At 30.9% G+C, this 20,882-nt stretch overlaps 6 protein-coding genes across 6 annotated transcripts; 3 read left to right on the plus strand and 3 right to left on the minus strand. All coding sequences in view use genetic code 12, as the record gives it.

Moving 5' to 3' along the window:
* Positions 1–1,430: 1,430 nt before the first annotated feature.
* RBK1 (putative ribokinase) lies at positions 1,431–2,423 on the plus strand (the record flags this gene model as incomplete). Its single annotated transcript, XM_002548947.1, has 1 exon — positions 1,431–2,423. One exon carries the CDS (start codon positions 1,431–1,433, stop codon positions 2,421–2,423), a length of 993 nt encoding a protein of 330 aa, XP_002548993.1.
* A 742-nt stretch (positions 2,424–3,165) lies between these two features.
* Positions 3,166–5,400, plus strand: CTRG_03291 (uncharacterized protein; the record flags this gene model as incomplete). The annotated part of the gene is made up of 1 exon (XM_002548948.1): positions 3,166–5,400. One exon carries the CDS (start codon positions 3,166–3,168, stop codon positions 5,398–5,400), a length of 2,235 nt encoding a protein of 744 aa, XP_002548994.1.
* Positions 5,401–7,879: 2,479 nt separating this feature from the next.
* CTRG_03292 (uncharacterized protein) lies at positions 7,880–9,244 on the plus strand (the record flags this gene model as incomplete). Its single annotated transcript, XM_002548949.1, has 1 exon — positions 7,880–9,244. One exon carries the CDS (start codon positions 7,880–7,882, stop codon positions 9,242–9,244), a length of 1,365 nt encoding a protein of 454 aa, XP_002548995.1.
* Positions 9,245–9,697: 453 nt separating this feature from the next.
* FCY23 (Fcy23p) lies at positions 9,698–11,347 on the minus strand (the record flags this gene model as incomplete). Its single annotated transcript, XM_002548950.1, has 1 exon — positions 9,698–11,347. One exon carries the CDS (start codon positions 11,345–11,347, stop codon positions 9,698–9,700), a length of 1,650 nt encoding a protein of 549 aa, XP_002548996.1.
* Positions 11,348–15,668: 4,321 nt separating this feature from the next.
* On the minus strand, positions 15,669–16,217 carry CTRG_03294 (uncharacterized protein; the record flags this gene model as incomplete). Its single annotated transcript, XM_002548951.1, has 1 exon — positions 15,669–16,217. One exon carries the CDS (start codon positions 16,215–16,217, stop codon positions 15,669–15,671), a length of 549 nt encoding a protein of 182 aa, XP_002548997.1.
* A 72-nt stretch (positions 16,218–16,289) lies between these two features.
* CTRG_03295 (uncharacterized protein) lies at positions 16,290–17,243 on the minus strand (the record flags this gene model as incomplete). Its single annotated transcript, XM_002548952.1, has 1 exon — positions 16,290–17,243. The coding sequence occupies one exon, from the start codon at positions 17,241–17,243 to the stop codon at positions 16,290–16,292; it is 954 nt and encodes a 317-aa protein (XP_002548998.1).
* Positions 17,244–20,882: the final 3,639 nt, after the last annotated feature.

Raw genomic sequence — 20,882 nt, forward strand, 5'->3', positions numbered from 1 at the left:
ACAAATGTGATGAGAATTGATATACTTTACAGTTCTAGAATTCTACATGAGATTATTGATAATAAACACAATATGATACAATATGTATATTAAAATTTATAGAATCATCTGTGCTAGAATGGTTGTAATCGTTAGTAGATACTGTTTAGCAGTGGATTTTTTATGACACTTAAAAAAGGCATGAGAAGTGGAATAACAATTGCGTGCAGATATATAATCACAAAATTCTTAAGACCATATAATAATAAAAGTAAATCTGTAAGGTAGGATGTGCGTATACCGTTTTCAGAGCTCACTCACTAGCACTCGCTAGCGCTCCTACATAATTCGCACTGTTAAACACCACTCTTTCTTTATTGTTTATATACTTATCAAGCCAATACACGGTTTCAATCTAGGTTAAGTCCCTTTATGGGTACCTTTAACCTTACAAAATCAATATAAATTGGTAATCAATTTTTTGAAGATGGGAGCGACGAGGAAGCCGTCACCTTTTTTTCACTCAGAGTTTCCTAATTTTGTAATGACCCCTGACACGTGATAAAACTATATATAGGATTGAGCAATTGACCAATCATAGACGAGAAATGACAATAGTTTCTAATATACGGTAATTCTATGCAATTATCCATGAATTAATCATAGGTCTACATTCTTATCATTCGAATAAGCAAATACTAAAAAACAATGTGTATATTATGTAGTTATAAAAAATACAGAAAGAAACAAATCAAAAAGACCATTCCTTTCTTCATGCTAGAATAATAATAAAGAATATTAGAAGTAGTTACGTCGCTTAACGCAAGATTCGTCAACGCACACAATCGACTTTTCCGAACATTTACTCCACCGATAATAAACCTATAACTCGGTACGCATTTTCTTAGCCTTAGCTAACTCTCAAAAAGAAGAAAAGGAATAGAACCAGATTGGTTTTTTTTTTGGGGGTCGAGGTTAAATTCTCTATTTATATGCCTACGAAATAATTGTGCACCTTTACACTACCTTGTGAATTACTGTTAAAATCCAAATTCACTAATTATGTATTATGTACTCTGATAGTTGTAAAGACACACGAGGGGTATGAATTGCTGGTGGCAGTTACGGCATCTATACAATTTCTTCCCCTGGTTAAAGGTATTTTGATGGTACCAACTTTGATTTTAATGACATCATAGGGCCAGTAGGTGATATATACACACACTGGTTAACAATACTCTAAACTAGATCAACCATGCCAAGTTCTATTACCACAGAGTAACTTTATACTTCTTAGTATTTATACAGAAATCACCAGTTGTATGTATCACAAAGCATGACCCCAGTATTCTACTCGACTAGAATGGCCCAAAGAAAGAAAGAAAAAAAAAATATTCCGTACCTTGAAAAATTCACCAATTCGACAATTCTACCAAATCTAACAAACAACAATGTCAACAAAACCAATAGTTACAATTATAGGGTCATTAAATTATGATTTAGTTTCATTTACTAAAAGAGTCCCCGAAGCAGGAGAAACATATCAAGCAGATTCATTTGAAACTCATATGGGAGGTAAGGGATTAAATGAAGCCATTGCCGTTTCTAAATTATCACCACCTGAAACAATTGAAACTAGAATGATTGGTAAAATAGGTACAGATCCTTTTGGTATTCACTTGAAACAATATTTAATTGATAATAAAGTTAATGTTGAAAATGTTGATACAATTGAAGGAAGTTCTGGAGTTGCTGTTATTATGGTTGAAGAAGATTCAGGTGAAAATAGAATATTAATTACTCCTGGATCAAATGGTCAATTGAAACCATCTGATGAGCAATATAATGAATATTTCCCAAATAAAGATGATTCTTCATTTGTAATTTTACAAAATGAATATCCTGATACTATAAATACAATCAATTGGTTAAAAACAAATCGTCCAAAAGTTAATATTGCATATAATCCATCTCCTTTTAAATCAGAATTGATTACAAGTAGTCTATTATCTAAAATTGATTTATTGATTGTCAATGAAGGTGAAGCTCTTGATGTAGCTAAACATTTAGGAATTTTAGAAACTATGCCACAAAGTATTGATGACGAAATTGAGAAATTCTCCAATCTTGCAAAATCATTACAAGATTCAATCAATAAAGATAACGTTAACGTAGTTATTATTACTATGGGAAGCAAAGGATGTATTTATGTTTCTAAATCAATTCCATCCCCAAGTTTTATTAAATCAAAGAAAGTTACTAAAGTTATAGACACTACTGGTGCTGGCGATACTTTCTTTGGTGGAGTAGTTCTGAATCTTGCCTTGGGTAAGGATATTAAACAAGCCGTTGAATTCGCTACTAGTGCTAGTAGTTTAGCTATTCAAAAGAAAGGAGCCGCTGAAGGTATTCCAAAATATGAAGACGTCTTTGCTATTCTTTAGTTATAGCTCTATAGAAAGATAGCTGTAGCCTACAGAATAGATATATTACTCATAAATTTCTACAAAAATTTAGTGAAAAAAAAAGATTACCAAACTAATCATACTATGACTGTAGCATTTGTGAAAATACTACAATGTCATATCATAATCAGCAACAATAACATAATCACTTTCAAGGTCGTATCAGGCCAATCAGATCTGATTTTGCATTATCTCACGTGAGTCATAATGGAGGGAGACGCACAATGGCGGTTTAGTTGAACGTTTTTTTTAAAGCTTTACTCCGCATCGAATTAGATACACTTTATTATTGAATGGCGGTAGTTCCATCGTAGTTAGTACATACATCCTGACATAACCAGTCCCCTATGAAGAAAATAATTATAGTGTTGAATGTATAATTTGATTTTAGTTAGTCTGGTGCTCTATATAAATAATATGACTCAGTTTAATTAAACGTGAGACAAACGGAAATGTGACGCCGCGGGCGGAAACGGCGACATTGGACGATGGCGGGAGGAAAGATTCAATTTAGTGTATAATTCCATACAAATTAATTAGTTTATTATTCCTCTCCCCATTGATTAATAATAGAAACTAAAATTTCACTTCCTAGATAAAAGAAACGTTAGAGCCTTCCCTTTATATTGTTCACATAAAAATATTCTTCACAGTTATACCCCCTTTCTGGTTTTTTTTATATATCTTTAACTATTCAAATAAGTTTATAGCGCCGGTGGTTATGTCGAGTTCAAAACCTTCTATTGATGACACGTTAGGTAATATTTTGCCTTCGTATGGTATGTTCACCTCAACCGTAGGAATGAATGTTAATGTACCTGAAGTTACAGAAAATTATGACATTCAACCTCCTACTTATATTCCTTCTAGTAGCACGGCCACATCTGATAGTACTTCTTTAGCTACTACTTCACATGTTTCTAGTGCCTTTAATGAATTGTCAATGGGTTCTTCTAGAACTTCTGTAAGTGGATCCGTCGCTGAGCGTGGATCTACATCATCTACATTAGAAGGTATTGATGAAAATGGTTCATTCATTATTGCTGATGAGAATACTGGATCTTGGAGAGAAACTATTTTAGATAATGTTCATCGTTTACCAAATATGACATTCGAATCACACAAGATTTCTGAAGCTGTTAATCTTGAAGTTTATTTTACTAAAGATGTCGGTGTACCTGGTAAAAAACCTGAATTGATTCAACCAGAAATATATGAATATAAACAAGGTGATTTCTTAAATGGTTATATTTTAATTAAAAATACATCTGATAAACCCATCCCTTATGAAATGTTTTATTTATTATTTGAAGGAAATTTCATGATTGCAAATAAAAGTGATGTTCTGGATAGAGTTCCTATTAAGATTAGAAAATTCTTGGAAATGTTTGATTTTTCAGCTAGTTGGAATGAAGGTACAGTTACAAGATTTGCTAATGAAACTGTTATTGATCATAATGCTTGTACTAAAGCAATTGATCCTATTGATGGTACTAGATTATGTTTTGGATTGAAAAAGGTAATCCAACCTGGTGTTACATATAAGAGATATTTCAATTTTAAAATTCCAAATAATCTTTTAGATTCCGAATGTAATGATCATGGGTTGTCGAAACACGTTGATTTACCACCTACTTTAGGATTGTCAAGATGGGAAGTTGCTCATTATCCAGAGAGAGCTATGAATAAAATCAAAGATTTTTCTATGATTAATACTTCTGTTAGTTACGGTGTAATGGCAAGATTTATTGGTAGAAAATCAACTTGGGAAGCTGATTTCGGTAAGATTAACACAACTGCTGATGATACTAGAATTATTAACTCCAAAGGTGACGAATATATCATTTTGAAAGAATTGACCAATCATTTCCGTGTTATTCAAAAAACGGCTACTCCTACAGATAATGAACGATTAATGAAATTATTGGAGAATAAATTAATGTATAATAATATGATTCTGAGAATTAAAGAAAAAATCGATCAAGGAAACCAATTGATTAAATCCATTGAAAATGGTGATTACACTGGTAGTATAGATATTGGGAAACAGCTTACTGAAACAGAACTTGAATTGGCTAAATGTAGTCAGTTGTATAGACCACGTAATCTTCGTGATGCTAAATTCAATCCAGATAAGAAAGAATATTATGAAACATTTTTACCATTAACAAAGAAATCAATTACTGGTACTAAAAATTTTGGTACTTTAAGAATGGCAACTCCAAAACAAGAATATTGTGTTTGTTATGTTCCACCAGTTAGATTTAGAAATCAATCTATTGATAGACTCACTCCATCTTGGAAATTTGAAGTTCCACTTGATTTATCAATTAAATTACCTTCATTAAGTTCAAAATCATCACCGCAACTTCCAACTATAAAGTCGATTTCTGCTGAATTTGTTAATTTAACAATTAAATCGGAAAAGCTTGCTATTCCAATTGAATTCAACCATGATTTGATATTTAATAAAGTAAACACTGGTGAGTTTACTGATCGTGATCTTTTCAACACCAACATCACCAAACAATTTAGAAAATATTCCAATGAATTATACAAAATTGTTCAGCAGTTAGGTACTGAAAATTTTAGAATAGAACGTCAATTAGTTGATGATTTGAAAGCTATGTGCAATCTAGAAGATAGGTCTTTGAACATGCCAGTAAGAGATTTCAAAGTTAATGGAATACCATTCAAGAAAGATTCAATCAGATGGGAAATCAATCAAGAATCAGCTAATGCATCAATCAACTTAGGAATCAATTTAGAAAGTATGATCTTAAAAGGTGAACCAAATGTTAATGAAACAAGTAAATCATATGATAGATTTACATTAGTTCCAGATTTTCAATCTTGCTTTATGAGTAGAATGTATTATATTAGATTAACTGTTCATTTATCCAATGGAAGTTTCTCAAATATTAAAGTTCCAGTCAGAATCCAGAAAGTTTTATAATGTAAATAGATGATTAATATATTGTGATTGTTTCAAAATTTTGCAATTGTACATCTTTGGGGGCGAGACAGAAAGATAGATATGAGAAGCCACCACACATTTGTTCTAATCTGACGGGTATTTTTTATTTACATCGGAGATTACGAATGTCAATCAATGGTCCGTGTGTCATTAACGGATCTAAATATTCGATCAATCTACCCGAAAAACACAAGTATACAAAAAAGAAACGTAAACCTCTTAATCTAGCCATTTAACTATGCAATCTCATTAGTAAAACTGACAAAAAAAAAAAAAAAAAGACCACATAGATCTTCCTAACCTTTGTGGTCTAAAGAAGAATCATGAAAACTAAATATGACAAATAGATATAAACGATGTTTCGGAAATGACGCGGTGGTTAGTGTGGATCAGATATTGTTCAATCCGGTGATTCCACCATAGCCCTACGGTTAAACTTACTAATCCATCACCACGAGTATCTATCATGAAAAAGACAAATGCTTTACAAATTTTTGTCTAATAGATCCTAATAGTATCAATAATTTACATATAAATAGAGATTAATATATCCCATAATAATTTTTTGATATTAAATATATCTTAGTGTATTTCTTTTTTTTTTTTTTTTGCAGTAAGTTTTTGTTGCTTTATAATAATAATAATATCAACAGCTACAAATCACAATAAAAATCCAACTTTAATTTAGCAACAATGGGATCAGATGAAAAAAAGGAACATAAAAATCCAGATGAATCAAGACATAAGAAATTCATTGGTAAAGTTGAAAAAGGATCTGATCGAATTAATGAAGGTTTAGACAATTTTGAAAATGGTCTTGAAAAAGGTGTTCAAAAAGGTTATCATAATACGAAAAATGCTTTTAAAAATTTAAAACATCATCATAAAGATACCTAGATTACTGATATATATATATATAGATAGAGAGATTTGCCTAGTATTTATGTATACTTATTCTTAATATAACTTTTTAATAAATTCAAATATGATAATCTGTAATGGTAGTCAAGGCTGACACTCTATTTGCAAAGTGAGTCAAAGTGTATATGCGTGCTGGTGACTATGCACTATGCAATCCTTAATACTTCATTTAGACCACCGCATGTAAAGTGATATCAAACATTGTGCATTATCTTCGTACCTTCTTTCTAGGGGTTACAGTTGTCAATAAAAAATTGATGAGCTTTTTATTTTGTCAATGATGACGAGGCGTGCGTGTGTGTACCAAGCAATTACGTAATTGGATTTTTTGTTAGGTGTTGGCTTCCCAGTTGGGAAATATTCCCTTGATCCGAGGTAGTGCAATCTGGTTAATTAGTCCAGAAGTTCCGTGATTTTTTTTAGACGAGGTACACGCCCACATACTTACCCAACACAAAACACGTAATACGTAATACGTAAGACTAAAGCTCCTTTCCCACTTTTAATTTTTTTTTCTTCTCTAATTTACTATTCTTACATTGCAACGTTAATAATGTATGAACCAAAAGATGGCTTTACGTAGAAGACTAAGTTCAGGGCAGTAATCAGTTATTTCTTTTGCGGTTGTTCTTGTTGTTCTTTTCTTGTTTCCCCAGGTTGTCTCCACAGATTTACACAAACGAGAAAACACGACAGCAATTACGTGTCTCAACCAAATTCCCGCCTTCTTTGTTCATAAAGTGTTGAATTCAAATTGCAAGTTGATGTGTATCAAAGTAAGTTTCATTACTTGACTGTTACTGGGGGGAGGGTCATTTGTTTAAAGTTTAAGGTTGCAAAATAGAATCTATGACACTTGAATCATCGTCGACTAACAAAAAAGAAAAGACCAGCAATATCGATGAAATCATGACTTCTTTTTATTTACTCGTTGTCGTTGTTGTTGACGATGATGGAGAAGGGTAGCAAGGGATATTTCAATATGCAATATGATGAATTTCATTTTTTTTTTTAGTATTTTGTATTTGATCTACAATTTCCATCCGGCAGAATACACTTCTGTATTAAAAAAAGAAACGAGTATTGGTTATGTTACATACATGTTATGAGAATTCCAACTATCTTAAGCCTATTATCTCCCCACCACTTACACAATATCAAACTATTTTAGTCTTTCATTGGATTGTACTTCTTTTTTTTTTTTTTCTAAAAAAGTTTTAATTTAGTTGAAAAGCAAAATTACTTATTTTATTGTATTGATTTATTTGGGCATAGGATTTTTGCCAATGCAATCATCATTACAAATTTATTCCTAATAGCAATTGTTTTAAACAAATACTATCATAAGAAATCTAACATTACGAAGTGGGGATTTTCTTTGTTTTAATTCATTCAAGAAAAATATTTTCATTACATTAATGATGATATATTATCTAATAGTATATATATAATGCAAGTATTCCCATTGCTATCCTGTTTACAGGTATCTTTTATTTCTTGGATAATTTTCCATATTTCATTAAACTACTAATAAATCATGATATCGTCTATTAAAAGCATACTAAACAAGAGACCAAAAGATAAACTTCAACATCAACAACAACAACACCGATCACAGAAATCACAACAACAACAACAACAAAGTGAAGAAGATAAACAATTTCAAAAAAGAAGAGCTCAATCATTACCTAACAAATTAACATATGGAACACCAGCTGAATCTTTATCATCTTCTTCACTTTCAGATTCAGACAAAGAAGAATTATTTTCCTTAAGATCTTCACCATCAGGAAGTGTTCTTCCTTCTTATTATATGTACAGAGATATTCTTCATTATAAAGTAAATGAAGTTGTACCTGCACCTCCAGGTTATTCATCTACTGATGATTCAGATTCTGATGTTGAGTCTCGTGCATCTATAACAAATGATGACAATTCAGTTTGTCAAAAATTACTTAATCTAAATTACCTTGGTACTAGTGGTAAACCAGATGATTTTTTTGATGAATCCATTAAAGCTCATATTGTCTTAGATAAGGATGACAATTATGAATACACTCAAGGTGATGATATAACAGGTATTTTAACATTAACCAATTTGAAAAATCTGAGAGTTGATATTGATAAAGTATTTATATTTTTGGAAGGTGTTGATCGTACTTATACATTTTCAGAAAAAGTTTTCTTATCCATTGTTGATTATGAATTATTTACAAATGGTGAAGATGAAAGAGGTGTTTGTGGTGGAGTTAGATTAAACAAACAAGGAGATAAATTTAAACTGGGATTTAAATTCAAAATTCCTTATTATTTATTAGAATCACTGTGTAAACATAAAATTAAAAATCATTATTTATTACCTCCTTCACTGAAAAGTTTAGCTGGTGGTGGTGTATCAAGAGTTAGTTATAGAGTATCTTGTTATGCATTGAAATATAATTGCAACCTACGCAAGAATATTAAAATTGGTAGTGCAAATAAAGATATTCAATTTATTCCTAAAGATGAATTAATTGATGAAGTTTGTGATATAAACTATGAAAACTTATTAAATCGTCTACATGATGATTTGAGATACATTGATAAAACCAAATTTGAAGAACTTTTCGAACTGTTACAAGTTAAAGATTTATCCAATAAATTAGTATTGAATAAAGAAGATGGTACTGGTCATGAATCAATAGAAGTTGCAACTCCACAATTGACTATTCCATATACAAGAAAAACTCCGTTTAAAGTTACAGATAAATTGTTCATTCCAATGAATTTCCAAAACTTGTCATCACCTATTAAATCAGTTAATGTTGAATTAATGGTAGTCACAGGTATGTCTACCACACAAATTCCAATTTTCATTTCTCCAAATATGTTGTATGAATCATTTTTCAAACACACCATATGAACAATTAATTAAAAGCTCCAGCTCTTAACATCATTAATAATTTCACCAGATATTCCCTTGATTTTGATTACAAGGATTTATCTGATTTAACTAAAATTTATCTTCAATATACTCCTGTTAGAGTTGATAATGTTAGTATTGAAAAAGATGGAATCCTGTTTGATTTGAATCAAATGTATATAAAAGAACAAAGTAAAACAAGGAAATATGGTGAAGCATTTAATTTGGTTCCTAATTTCCAAAGTTGTTATAACTTTAGAGATTATTATGTCAAGGTGGAATTTGAAATTGCTGGCAATTTCACCAATAATTCAAAAAAGAAAAAGAAGGAAAAGAATAAGTTTATAATAAATATTCCATTAAAAGTTACTTCAAAGTAACTCACTTGTTATTCTTCTAAATAGATTATATATATATATCTACAAAATACAATATGGCATGATTGATGTAATTCTATCGACCGAACTTTTTCAACTCCAAGTAACGTAAAGGAGGGTAGACTAATCCACTGAAACCCATACATAACCACATGGCAATATCACCACCATATTCGCCTCCAATTCTACGAGCAACAGGGCCAATCCAATATGTCTGTGACATACCAACAGCAGCACCGGTGGCTCCAATCAAGAAAGATGCTGTCGCAGCATATCCACGAGTTAATCTATCAATATCATTCCAAATCTTGAAATTATAATGTTGGTTTTTACGTAATGCTGTACCTATAATTTTTGCATCTTCATTGGTTGATGAATCAGAATCATCAAATTCTTTAACAAACAAATATTTGAATTTATCTGTTCTGAAAATAGAATTCTCTTCAAGTAACATAATGAAATACATGGAAATCCAGTATCCAATCATCGGTAAGAAATTTCCCAAAATAGTGGAGAATTCATTTCTACCAACCAAGGCACAAATCAAATAAATCGCCGTCAAGACAATTGCCCACAACCATCTTGGAATCTTAGCTAAACCTCTACCTGCCAATTGTACACCAAAAGCAGCTGAATAAGTATTGATAATGTTGTTTGAAATCAAAGATAAGAAAATAACCATCAAAAGGAACTTACCACCACCGCCCCATGGTCTAAATGCTTCATGTAATAATCCACCCATCCCTAATTTGGCATATGCTTCACCCCATGGTTCATATGTTAAAGCGACATTACCAATTAATAAACCAGCAACACCAACAAATGTAGTTGGAATGGCAATACCGAAAAATGTAATGGTGAATACTTCCCAATCAGGAGTGTTTTCTGGAAATAAAATATAATAATCAGAAGCAATAGTACCCCAAGTGGAAGTCACTGAATAACATAATGAAAAGAAACTCAACCAATTACCTTTTATAGTAGGACCATCAGAAATAGCATCATCTAACGTTAAATATTCAAATTTTTGACTAGCACAAACATATAATAATAAAAATGCCCCATTTACCGGTAAACTCAATAAAGTTTCTACTCTTAATAATTGTTTGATTCCACCAATAGCAACAATCAAAGAAATACCTGCAATAATAACAATACCAGCCCAAAGAGGAATTTTATTATCACTAACACTAGTTAAAATTTGTCCACCAACAACACAATTAACAATTGACCAACCCATAACACCAATAATTCCAACAAGTGCCACTAATTTAACAAACCACCAACCAAATAAAAATCTTGCTCCTACCATTTGTCTACATCCCGATCTTGGTCCCATAAGTGAACAATAAGCAGCAATAGCACATCCTAATAATTCACCAATTAATCCAGATATCAACGTATTACGTAATCCCAATTCAAATAATAAAGGGCCAAGATAAAATGAAGACATTGAAGAAAGACCACCACATGCAGATAACCATAATCCAATAACACTAATTAATTGCTTAGTACGATTAGTTGATCTTTCATAAGGTGGAATACGTTCAATACCTCTAGTTTCAACACCAAGTGAATCAAGTTTTTGGGAGAATTTAGCTAAATATGTGAAAAATGATGGTTTTGTAAAATCTCGAGATGATTCTGGCTGTAATTCTAGGGATTTTTGTGTTGATGAAGATCCTATAACTTCATGAGTCTTTATATTCGACTTTATCTTTGACATCTTGTAGTTGTTTTTTTGGACTTTAGTATTTAAAGTTGATTAGGGTTCTTGAGAATTCAGATTTTTTTTTTCATTTTTAAAATGGAAAATTTTTGTGTGATGGGAGGAAATTTCCCGGGGCGATAATCCGTAGCGGAATATTTGACTTCGCGATAGAAAAAGTATGGCTGACTCCTTCTAAGCGGCTAAAAAAAAAAAAAAATGAGTCAGACAAATTTGAGAATAACTTTAGAAAGGACAATTGTGTTACCCACGGGGATATTCTTCTTTTCAGCATCTTAATAGATAAAGATAGTACATAACAGGGTATTTTTGGGTATATATTCTCTTGGAGGGTCATGTTGAAAATTGTTTCAATAATGTAATCATTGACAATATTTAATTCTTTTCGATTTTATACTTTATGCAAATTTCTTGGATTAACGTTATGTAACACTGGTGGGAAACAATTGTAGTTATCAAAATAGGAAGTTTTTCACTTAACATATAAGAATCTTTCTAGAATATTATGTTTTTTTAAGCCCTTTCTATGAAATTTCTTCAGTTTTGTAATATCAACCCATTGTCAATTACGAAACTGGAAATTGACAATACACGTCAAAACTTAACTCAAAAAGAATCAAACTATTAATGAACAACATTCTATGCAAGTAATATAAGCCTCAACGGTCTATCAGAATATCAGAAAACTATATAAGGAGGTATATTTTCCTTCAAATGTCTGGTATTTCTGCATTCTAATCATCAAACAAACAAACAATTAACAATGGCTGCTCAACAAACTAACAACAACGCTAACGCTAAAACTCAATCCACTTCCGCTGCTTCTAAAGACAATGCTGTTATTCGTGTCTTGAATGGTAGAGGATACATGGCTTCCAACTGTACTGTTATGTAAATGATACTACTATGATATCTTATAAATGAAGATAATTGTTTTTGTATTACCTTGAATTCTATTATTGAAACAAATCGTTGCTTGCTTCCTATTTCTATTATTATCTTCCTTTATATATTCTTTTTAGTTATTGATAATAAATGTTTACGTTTATTGCTTTCTAAAGCATATTACTTGTAGATTAAATAAACTGTTAAAAAAACCTGCTACTTTACGTGTCACAACCATTTTTTTTTAGTGTCTGCTCAAAAAATATGCCATAGTATAACAGAATGTATGGTTTAGATAGAATTAATAGTAACGAACATACTACAATAACAAGTACGATTAGATTCTATTTGTGATTAATCCTGTACATCATTAGTAATAGTTTTATGTAGTTATAGCACGAATTGAAACAGTTTTCCTCTTCTTATCTATTGATTTGCAGAAATGGGGTCTCAATGGTGAAAATCTCAAGGGATGTTCCTTGGAAATTTATTCCTCGACATAAACAGGTCGATAATATTTTAATTTCAGTCGACAATTACCGCGAAAAAATTGCAAAATTCAAAAAATTTGAAATAAATCATAAAAATCCTATAATGATAAAAATGTGCAAATTTAGCACAATTAATATCTTTAAGGATATTCAAACAATACTAGACGAATATGTTTACCTTTTATGACTTCTACAATGGATTTAAGTGTCAATAAGTTGATGAAATCACTCTAGTACAACTGAAAATATACCATCAGTTGAATTTTGTATGGGGAGAGGGGATTCAAGTCAAAATTTGGTATTTTTTCGTGCGTGCACCAATTTGAATTTCACGGGAATAAACCACTTGGGTTCCTGATGGACCACTTTGGGAATACTAAATAGTCTAAAAACTGGAAATTGAATATGATAATAGTATATATGTGTCAATATGTATATGCATATTCTAATGAGTACATTTTCAGCGGTCTGGATATCGTAATTATTGAGTTATTTAGGAAAACCATAATTCCCGATAAAAAAAAGATACTTTGATTTTTCAAAAGTAAGGATGGATAGATAAGTCCACCAATTGTTAGTCAATCCGTTCAGGAGTGAATGTGGTAGTATTAAACAGTGATATAAATAACATCATGTTGTTTAAGCGATAATAATCAAGCTAGAACCGATAGATCTAGAGAAACATATGCAACTTTATGAAATTACTTTAGTCTATAGAATAAGGAGAATAATTTCCTGTCGTCGCATTTTTGGAAATTCTCTAAAAATTACTGAGGTTTCTTTTTTTCCACGTTTTGGCAACTTTTGGGCATCCTTATGATGTTGCCACTTCTCAGCAACATAATGAGGTTTTCAACAAACTAAAAGGAACATTGCGGTTTCTCACTTTAGGTTATTTTTAAAAGTCTCTCGCAACTTTATTAATTCACCTTTTTTTCCAAAATTTCGCAACAACATCAATTGACTGCTACTAGCTTTGATATTATTTTTGTTATTTGAAAAAAGTGGAAACCACAACAATATCGATAAACAATATAGTGGAATACTATGAATGTTGTTATGTACTATCATTTTATATAAAATATCGACAAATATACATCAGCGGCAATAAATGAAACCATCCAAGATCTACTGTATCGATATAAAAATCCAGCATATACTTCAATTTTCAAAGGGGTGGACTGTAAGTAGATTTGAAAGAAAAAATTCACCACTTGAATAAACTATCAGTAGTCAATGGTATGAATTAAATTAGAATTACAAATACTTGCAGATTAAAATTGATTATTAGTTATGCTTAACCTATTATCGACGTACAAATCCTGCGGATTCTCAATTTTAGGTCCATGGTTCGTACTAAAGAATCTGAAGAAAAAGAAAAAAAGTTCAAATATGACAACCAATGAAAGATATAATATATAAATCGGGTTCTGTTTCATTACTACCACTATTATTACTTACCAAGACGATCTATTATGTTATTCATTTATTATATCATCGAGTTAAATGCATAAAACCCACAATGAATCACGTTTCCAACAAATACAACTGAAAACAAACGAATTGCTATATTTTGTATGGGAAAAGAGATTCACGTCTTTTTTGGAGATTTTTTCGTGCGTGAACCATTTTGAAAATTACGGAAATAAATCAATCGAGTTGCTAATGAACCCCTTTGGAAATACTAGTTGGTCTAAAAATTAGAAATACAGTATAATAGTAGTATAGACATCATTATATTTACATTAATATTCCAATGAATACAGTTTGAGCGGTCTGACTAGCGTAATTAGTGACTTATTCAACAAAATTATTATTCCCGATAAAAAAAAGATTGTTTGAATTTTCAAGAGTAAGAGTGATAGATAACTCCTCCAATACTTAGTCGATCAATTCAGAATGAACTTATATAGCATAAATTATCACCCCAATTCATATATCATTTTCAAAATTGCAAAAATCCCGCTAGAAGAGACAAATGTTGCAAATCGTGGAACATTTGCATGTCGCACTGTGACGACCATAGAAAACAGATATATAAATGTTACTTTTTTCTGAAACATTCAAATGTTCCTCAAATTTGGAACATATAAATCTATGGATATATGGAATGGACATTTATGTCTATGGAAATATGGACAGAACATTCGAATATACGGATATATGGAGGGAAAATTTGTACATACAAATGCGCACCAAATCAGGAACATGTAAATCAATGGTTTAATGGATGGAACATTGTGATACACCGATATAGGGCGCAATAACTGGAACATATAGATGTGTAACAAAAAGTGACATTTAAAAATATGGTTTCAAGGGTGGAATATTTGAATATATATATAGATTTATTTTCGGAATGTAGATTCATAAGTTACCGCCATCAAATTTATGAATATAACCTACTGTTACGTGTCTTCCCCTATTCAGAATAGTGTCAAATTGATTATCTTGATTGATTCCCATTATATTCAAATAGATTAGATAATATATGTCAAAAAGAAATTGTTCAAGAGTGTCTAAAGTGATTCATTTTTTCTGTATCATTACAAGAATATGAACTATTCTCGCAACATAACAAATTTACTAGCCAGATTCACTCAATAGACGAGTTTAATCCGATCATAATTTTAAAAAGTTAATCTTCGCTGTTTAATTAATTATTATATAAGATCCTTGTTCATAGTGATTTCTATCATTATTCACTTCTATTTAATCTAAGTTATCAAAACTATAACAGTTGTTACATTTTGTATGATGAAATAAGATTCAAGCCAATTTTCGTGCGTGAACCGATTTAAAAATTTGTAGGTTCCCCTCTTATAATTATTCAAACGTACGAAACGTATTATCAGTGGTCATTCATTTATTGTGTTATCCCTTATTTTAAATACTATTTATATCAAGAGTAGTTTGCTTTATAGTTGTTTCAGAGAAATCAATCAATTTATTTGTCCTAATTGTGTATCAGGATCATAGGCAATACCATATATTCTTTGGGATTTTTTGTTCTTATTATAAATAAAACCCCTTTTTTTGTATTTTGGACGATTGAATTTGTTTAAATTTTGGGAAGTAATTGTTCTTTGATTTTGTTGTTGTGGTTTAGTCGACGTATTCCCAGAATTGTTTGAAGCATCAAAATAAACTGTAGCTCGAAAATTAGCTGATTGTTGGTTATTGTACCGACGATTGGACGAATTATTTTTAGAATAGTTCATTACATTCATTTCCAGAATGAATTGATTGTAACTGGGGACTATGGCTGATCCAATAATAAGATTAATGTCGGTGAAAAATGTGGATTCATTCTTTTGCAAATAATCATTATTATAAATTTTGTCTGGAAAGAATTTTCTTGCATAATACAAAACTTGGGTACGAATGGAAATAAATAAATTTTTGTATTGTTTCAATTCTCGTGATGCTGCTCTGATTCTGTTTACATAATCTTCAAATGGTTTTCCTTCAGTTGGTGTGATTGAGATCATATGATGGAAATTATTAATATTATCAAACTCCAAATGTGAAGCTTTTATAAATACCAAAATAATATCAATATATTAGAATGATTTTCCATCAGCAGGATGATCCTTTTGATCAGCGATAGCATCAATATAATTACCGCGTAAATAAGGTTCAAAAAATAAACCAAATAATTCGTATGGGACCATCAGGAGTTGAAGATAAGATTGTATGTTCTTAAATTTGGTGATCTTTTGTTGATCCTGGTGGCCTTCTATGATTAATTCATCACGCATGGGGGGAGGTTTATTTGTGGCATTCCCAGTGTATATAGGATGTAAGACCACAAATGGCAAATAAGCTTTGATAGTTTGGATGTCTTCACTATTTAAACCGACTAAATTTTTCAAGTCGTTATTCAAAGAATCTGAATTACCTATCTGTGGTTGCTTACTTTGGTCTTCAGTCGTAGTGGAGCTGAACCTGTTGTTATTACTGTCATTTATTAAATCAAGTAATCGTTTTTGATTATTGTTGAAAATTTCCATTGTTGCTCTAGTGTTTGACAGTTCGACAGTGAGTTTTTGTTCTAACATTTTGATCATGTTATGTAATTCACTAATACCTGTCTCAGCTGTTGCCTCTCTTTGCTTTAAGTTTTGTTCATCAACAATCAACAGTTCTAAATTAGATTGCACCTTTTGTTGTTCTTCTTTTTGTGCAAATTCTGTTTCTTCAACCGATTTTAAATGGGATTGAACATCTTTCATTGCCGAATGATCTTCAGTGACAACATTTTTAACGGTTGTCATCTCTTCATGTTCTTTATTGACAACATCTTGAATTTCTTTAATCTGTTCTTCTTCCTTTTGATAATCAGTTGATAATTCTCCAATTTTCTTAGCTTGATCTGGTAGAAAAGCTTTTTGGTTGTTTTCAACAATTGAAAGTCGGTCTTTCAAGGATCTAATCTCTTGTAATATTAAGTCCAAGGTGGACTGTTCATTTGTTGGGTTGGCTGGTGGAATGTCAGTGTCCATTTGATCTGACATGGTAAATAATCTTTGTTTTTATTTTTTTTTTTTTATAGATTTTATGAATACGAATAACCGAATATAGATTTAATACAACAATTCTCCAAGAAGATTTCATTAATAGTCAATTAATAAAATTTGCAACTTATTTTATCTTTGTGCACTCGAAGTAATATCACAACAGAAAATTAATTTTCTGAGCTTTTACTAAAAATAGTTACAATACCTTTTTTGGCCTTTGTTATACGGGTCTTGTTTGGATTGTAAGAAATAATCGAATAAAAATAGTAATCTTCTTAAAGTGATTAAAAGGAAAATAAACTGATTGATTGGTTAACTATAAACATATCTGTAGAAACTCTACAGAGGAGAATATAGCACCTATTATATAGAGATATCATAATAAGGGATAGAATATAACGAATGACTATAATATAACCTGCGAACATTTCATTCACATAAGAAGGGAAACCTCAAATTACGGAAATAATCCACTTGAGATCATAGTGAATTCATTTGAAAACACTATATACACCAAAACTGTGACTTATCAATATGTAAGTATCTTAATATGATGGAAAGCATATGAATATAATGAAGATATAATTTTCAGCTGACTCAATAGCACAATTATTGATAAATTTATACAAACTTTGTAAGAGGTCTTATGAAAGTCAAAGCTGATAATTCCATATGGTAATAGTGATAACTCATTGAACACTCTCAATATACTGATACAAATATAAGTATAAATCAATAGAATATACCAGATGTTGAGAAATTCAGAAAATTAGATTCCACCTGTTGTTCTGCTAGAATATATGCAATAGCCATAGACACAAATATGAGCCTTTTCATACTCTTAATAGATGGCATGTAACTTGGTATTTGTCCATGACTATAATAATAATTTGTTTTACATTAATGAAACACATTTTCATTGTCATCGACAAATCAGGAAATTTTAACTTTGCAATAAAACTACTCTATATAAAAAAATTGCAACCCTGGTAACAAAAAATTTGCAACTCATAGAGTTCTTCTAACAGACACCATGGAATCAGAAGACAATCAGAAAAGTATATAAAGGAGTCTCTACGGGTGTCAACCTGTGCTATTTCAATTTTACCATCATCAAACAAACAAACAATCAACAATGGCTGCTCAACAATCTAACAACAACGCTAACGCTAAAACTCAATCCGCTTCTGCTGCTTCTAAAGACAATGCTGTTATTCGTGTCTTGAACAGTAGAGGATACATGGCTTCCAATTGTACCATTATGTAATTGGGTGCATTGATTTCTGGATTCTGTTTTGAAAGATTCAAGATTTCTTCTTTTATTGCCTAAACTCGTTGTCGGTTGTCATTTCTGTTGTATTCATATATGGATTTATTATTTTTAGTTTCTTGAAAATAAACAATCATTATTACCTAATTCTAGTTAAACAAAGACTGATTCAATGTAGAGTTTGTATAGTTGAGTAATTAGCAGAGTAATATTTCGTTCCAATTAATATGCAACAATATAATGAGAAGCCTGTTTTATAGAAAATTGAGAGATGTTTCATCCCTTCTAGTCCATCGGTATGGCGCTGTAAACGGTTTTATTTGCTTAAGAAAAATAGTGTAACACTTTCGTGTCATTACCGTTTTTATGTTCACATATTATAAAGTAGCATCGTAGTCAATCCAAACTACATATGACGTAAAACGATAATCACGTTCATTGTAACTTTAAAATGATAAAATTGTATAAAACAATCAACTGATTCTATTGAACATACTGTACAAGTCAATGATCACATGGGTAAATATTATAAGTTGGCGAATGCTGCCATGCCGTAAGTGAATCTTAAAGGAGTGGTGCGTTTTTTTTTATTATTATTATTTTTTGGATTGTGGTCATCTATACTTGATCTTAATTTGCTAGTTAAGATTTTAACATTCTGGATCTATCCACAAGTCATTAATATTGTAGAATACAGTAGCGTGATTTAACCTTGTATGAACAGACGAAATTTAAAATTGCCTCTACATAGTCAAACTATAGGTGAAAGGAAAGAAGAAATAAATTTGTCTTTTTCAATTGGCTATGTGATCTTTAAACTAATTTTATGGTTTTTATTACAGAACTCAGTTTCCGACTTGGTACAAACGTTTGATGTTTCGTGATATCATAACAGAGTGGATGTCTATTTCTTTTTTAAGGCGCAAAAAAAAAAAAAAAGCATCCGTAAACAATAACCGCATATAAGGAAGTCTAGATCTGTGTTGTTTCATAAAGGGGCCGAGGAATGTACGCCCTTTGATTATTGGTTGATAGAATTACTTCGGAGTTTTTTGCTGGTTTTTTTTTTTTTTACACACAGACAGAGAAAACAATGTAAATGAACAATTAAATATTTTCCTAACAATTTACCTATTGTATAGTAAATATTAGAAACGTACGCTTTCCTCTTATCTGTTGCTTAGCACACACAACCCCCCTGTATTCACTAAAATCCCTTACAGGTTATCAATTCCTTATTTCGCCTTGATGGAATTCTTGACTTTGCAGGATACAAGACGGAAGAGTCAAAATACTCACGAAAGGAGCAATAAATAGCGCAAACGTTTTTACACTCTATAAATAAAAAGGAATGATAATAAAAACCTTGCTATTTTAAAGGAGTTTGGCCATGGTAGATCTTTTTTTTTTTGTTAAGATTTATTTTTAGCTGTGGTGCTTTTGTTTAATTTACTCCTTGGTATAGTTCTATTTTTCTTTTGGCTCACTCCTTAATCTCGGCTTCGATTGTTTCCTTATTCAAGGAGGTTGCTGATGCTGATAAGCAATACTCTTCAATCCTAGGGGAACAAAACTCAGAGGTAGGGGGTGAACATAATATTTAACAATGGATAGTACACGTATTATTTTTATATTTTAACTTTTGTAAAAATTGGTATGAGTCTTGTCTAAAGAATAGAATAAAATGTGTGCTCTATGCTGATGAATTGTTACCTTTTAAGAATTGAATGAATTTTCAAGTGGGGGACCACCAAGTGGGGTATCGTAAAACAATAACTATGAAGCAAATACTTGATACTTAATTGTTCTTCGGTTTTTGTAACTTGTTTTTTTTTTTTATTTGTTTGTATATCATGTGTATGGTAGGCATATAAAACCTTAAACAGATATACTTTATAAGTGATGATAAAAGATAAAGGTAGAGTAAATATACACCAACAAGGGATGAATTTCAATTGAAAGTGGATGGGCAGAGGAGAAACACACCAAACCTCACGAAACTTGAACGGGTTTACAATTAATTAATGTTATGTTGAAACGATTAAAGTTGTATATTTTTTCTAGATGTGCATTTACATCCCCCATTCGGAAAATGCATGTACAAAGGATTATACCTTAATGATACATCAGTAGCTATTACCTTACTTTACTTTTTCATTTTAATCTTATTCTTTGACAATGTTAGTATTTATGAACAATTAAGATTCAAGCTGGACATTACTTCCAATTGAGTCAAGAAATAGATTCAAATAAGGAATTCCGAAGACCACTGAATAATGAATAAGGGATGTTTCAACACTTAATTCGCTATGAATTATCATCACTTCTTCATTTGAGTTTTCCAATTATTTTCAGATTAATTAAAG

The sequence above is a fragment of the Candida tropicalis genome (genome assembly GCF_000006335.3).
Source record: "Candida tropicalis MYA-3404 genomic scaffold supercont3.4, whole genome shotgun sequence".
Taxonomy (NCBI): Eukaryota; Fungi; Ascomycota; class Pichiomycetes; order Serinales; family Debaryomycetaceae; genus Candida; species Candida tropicalis.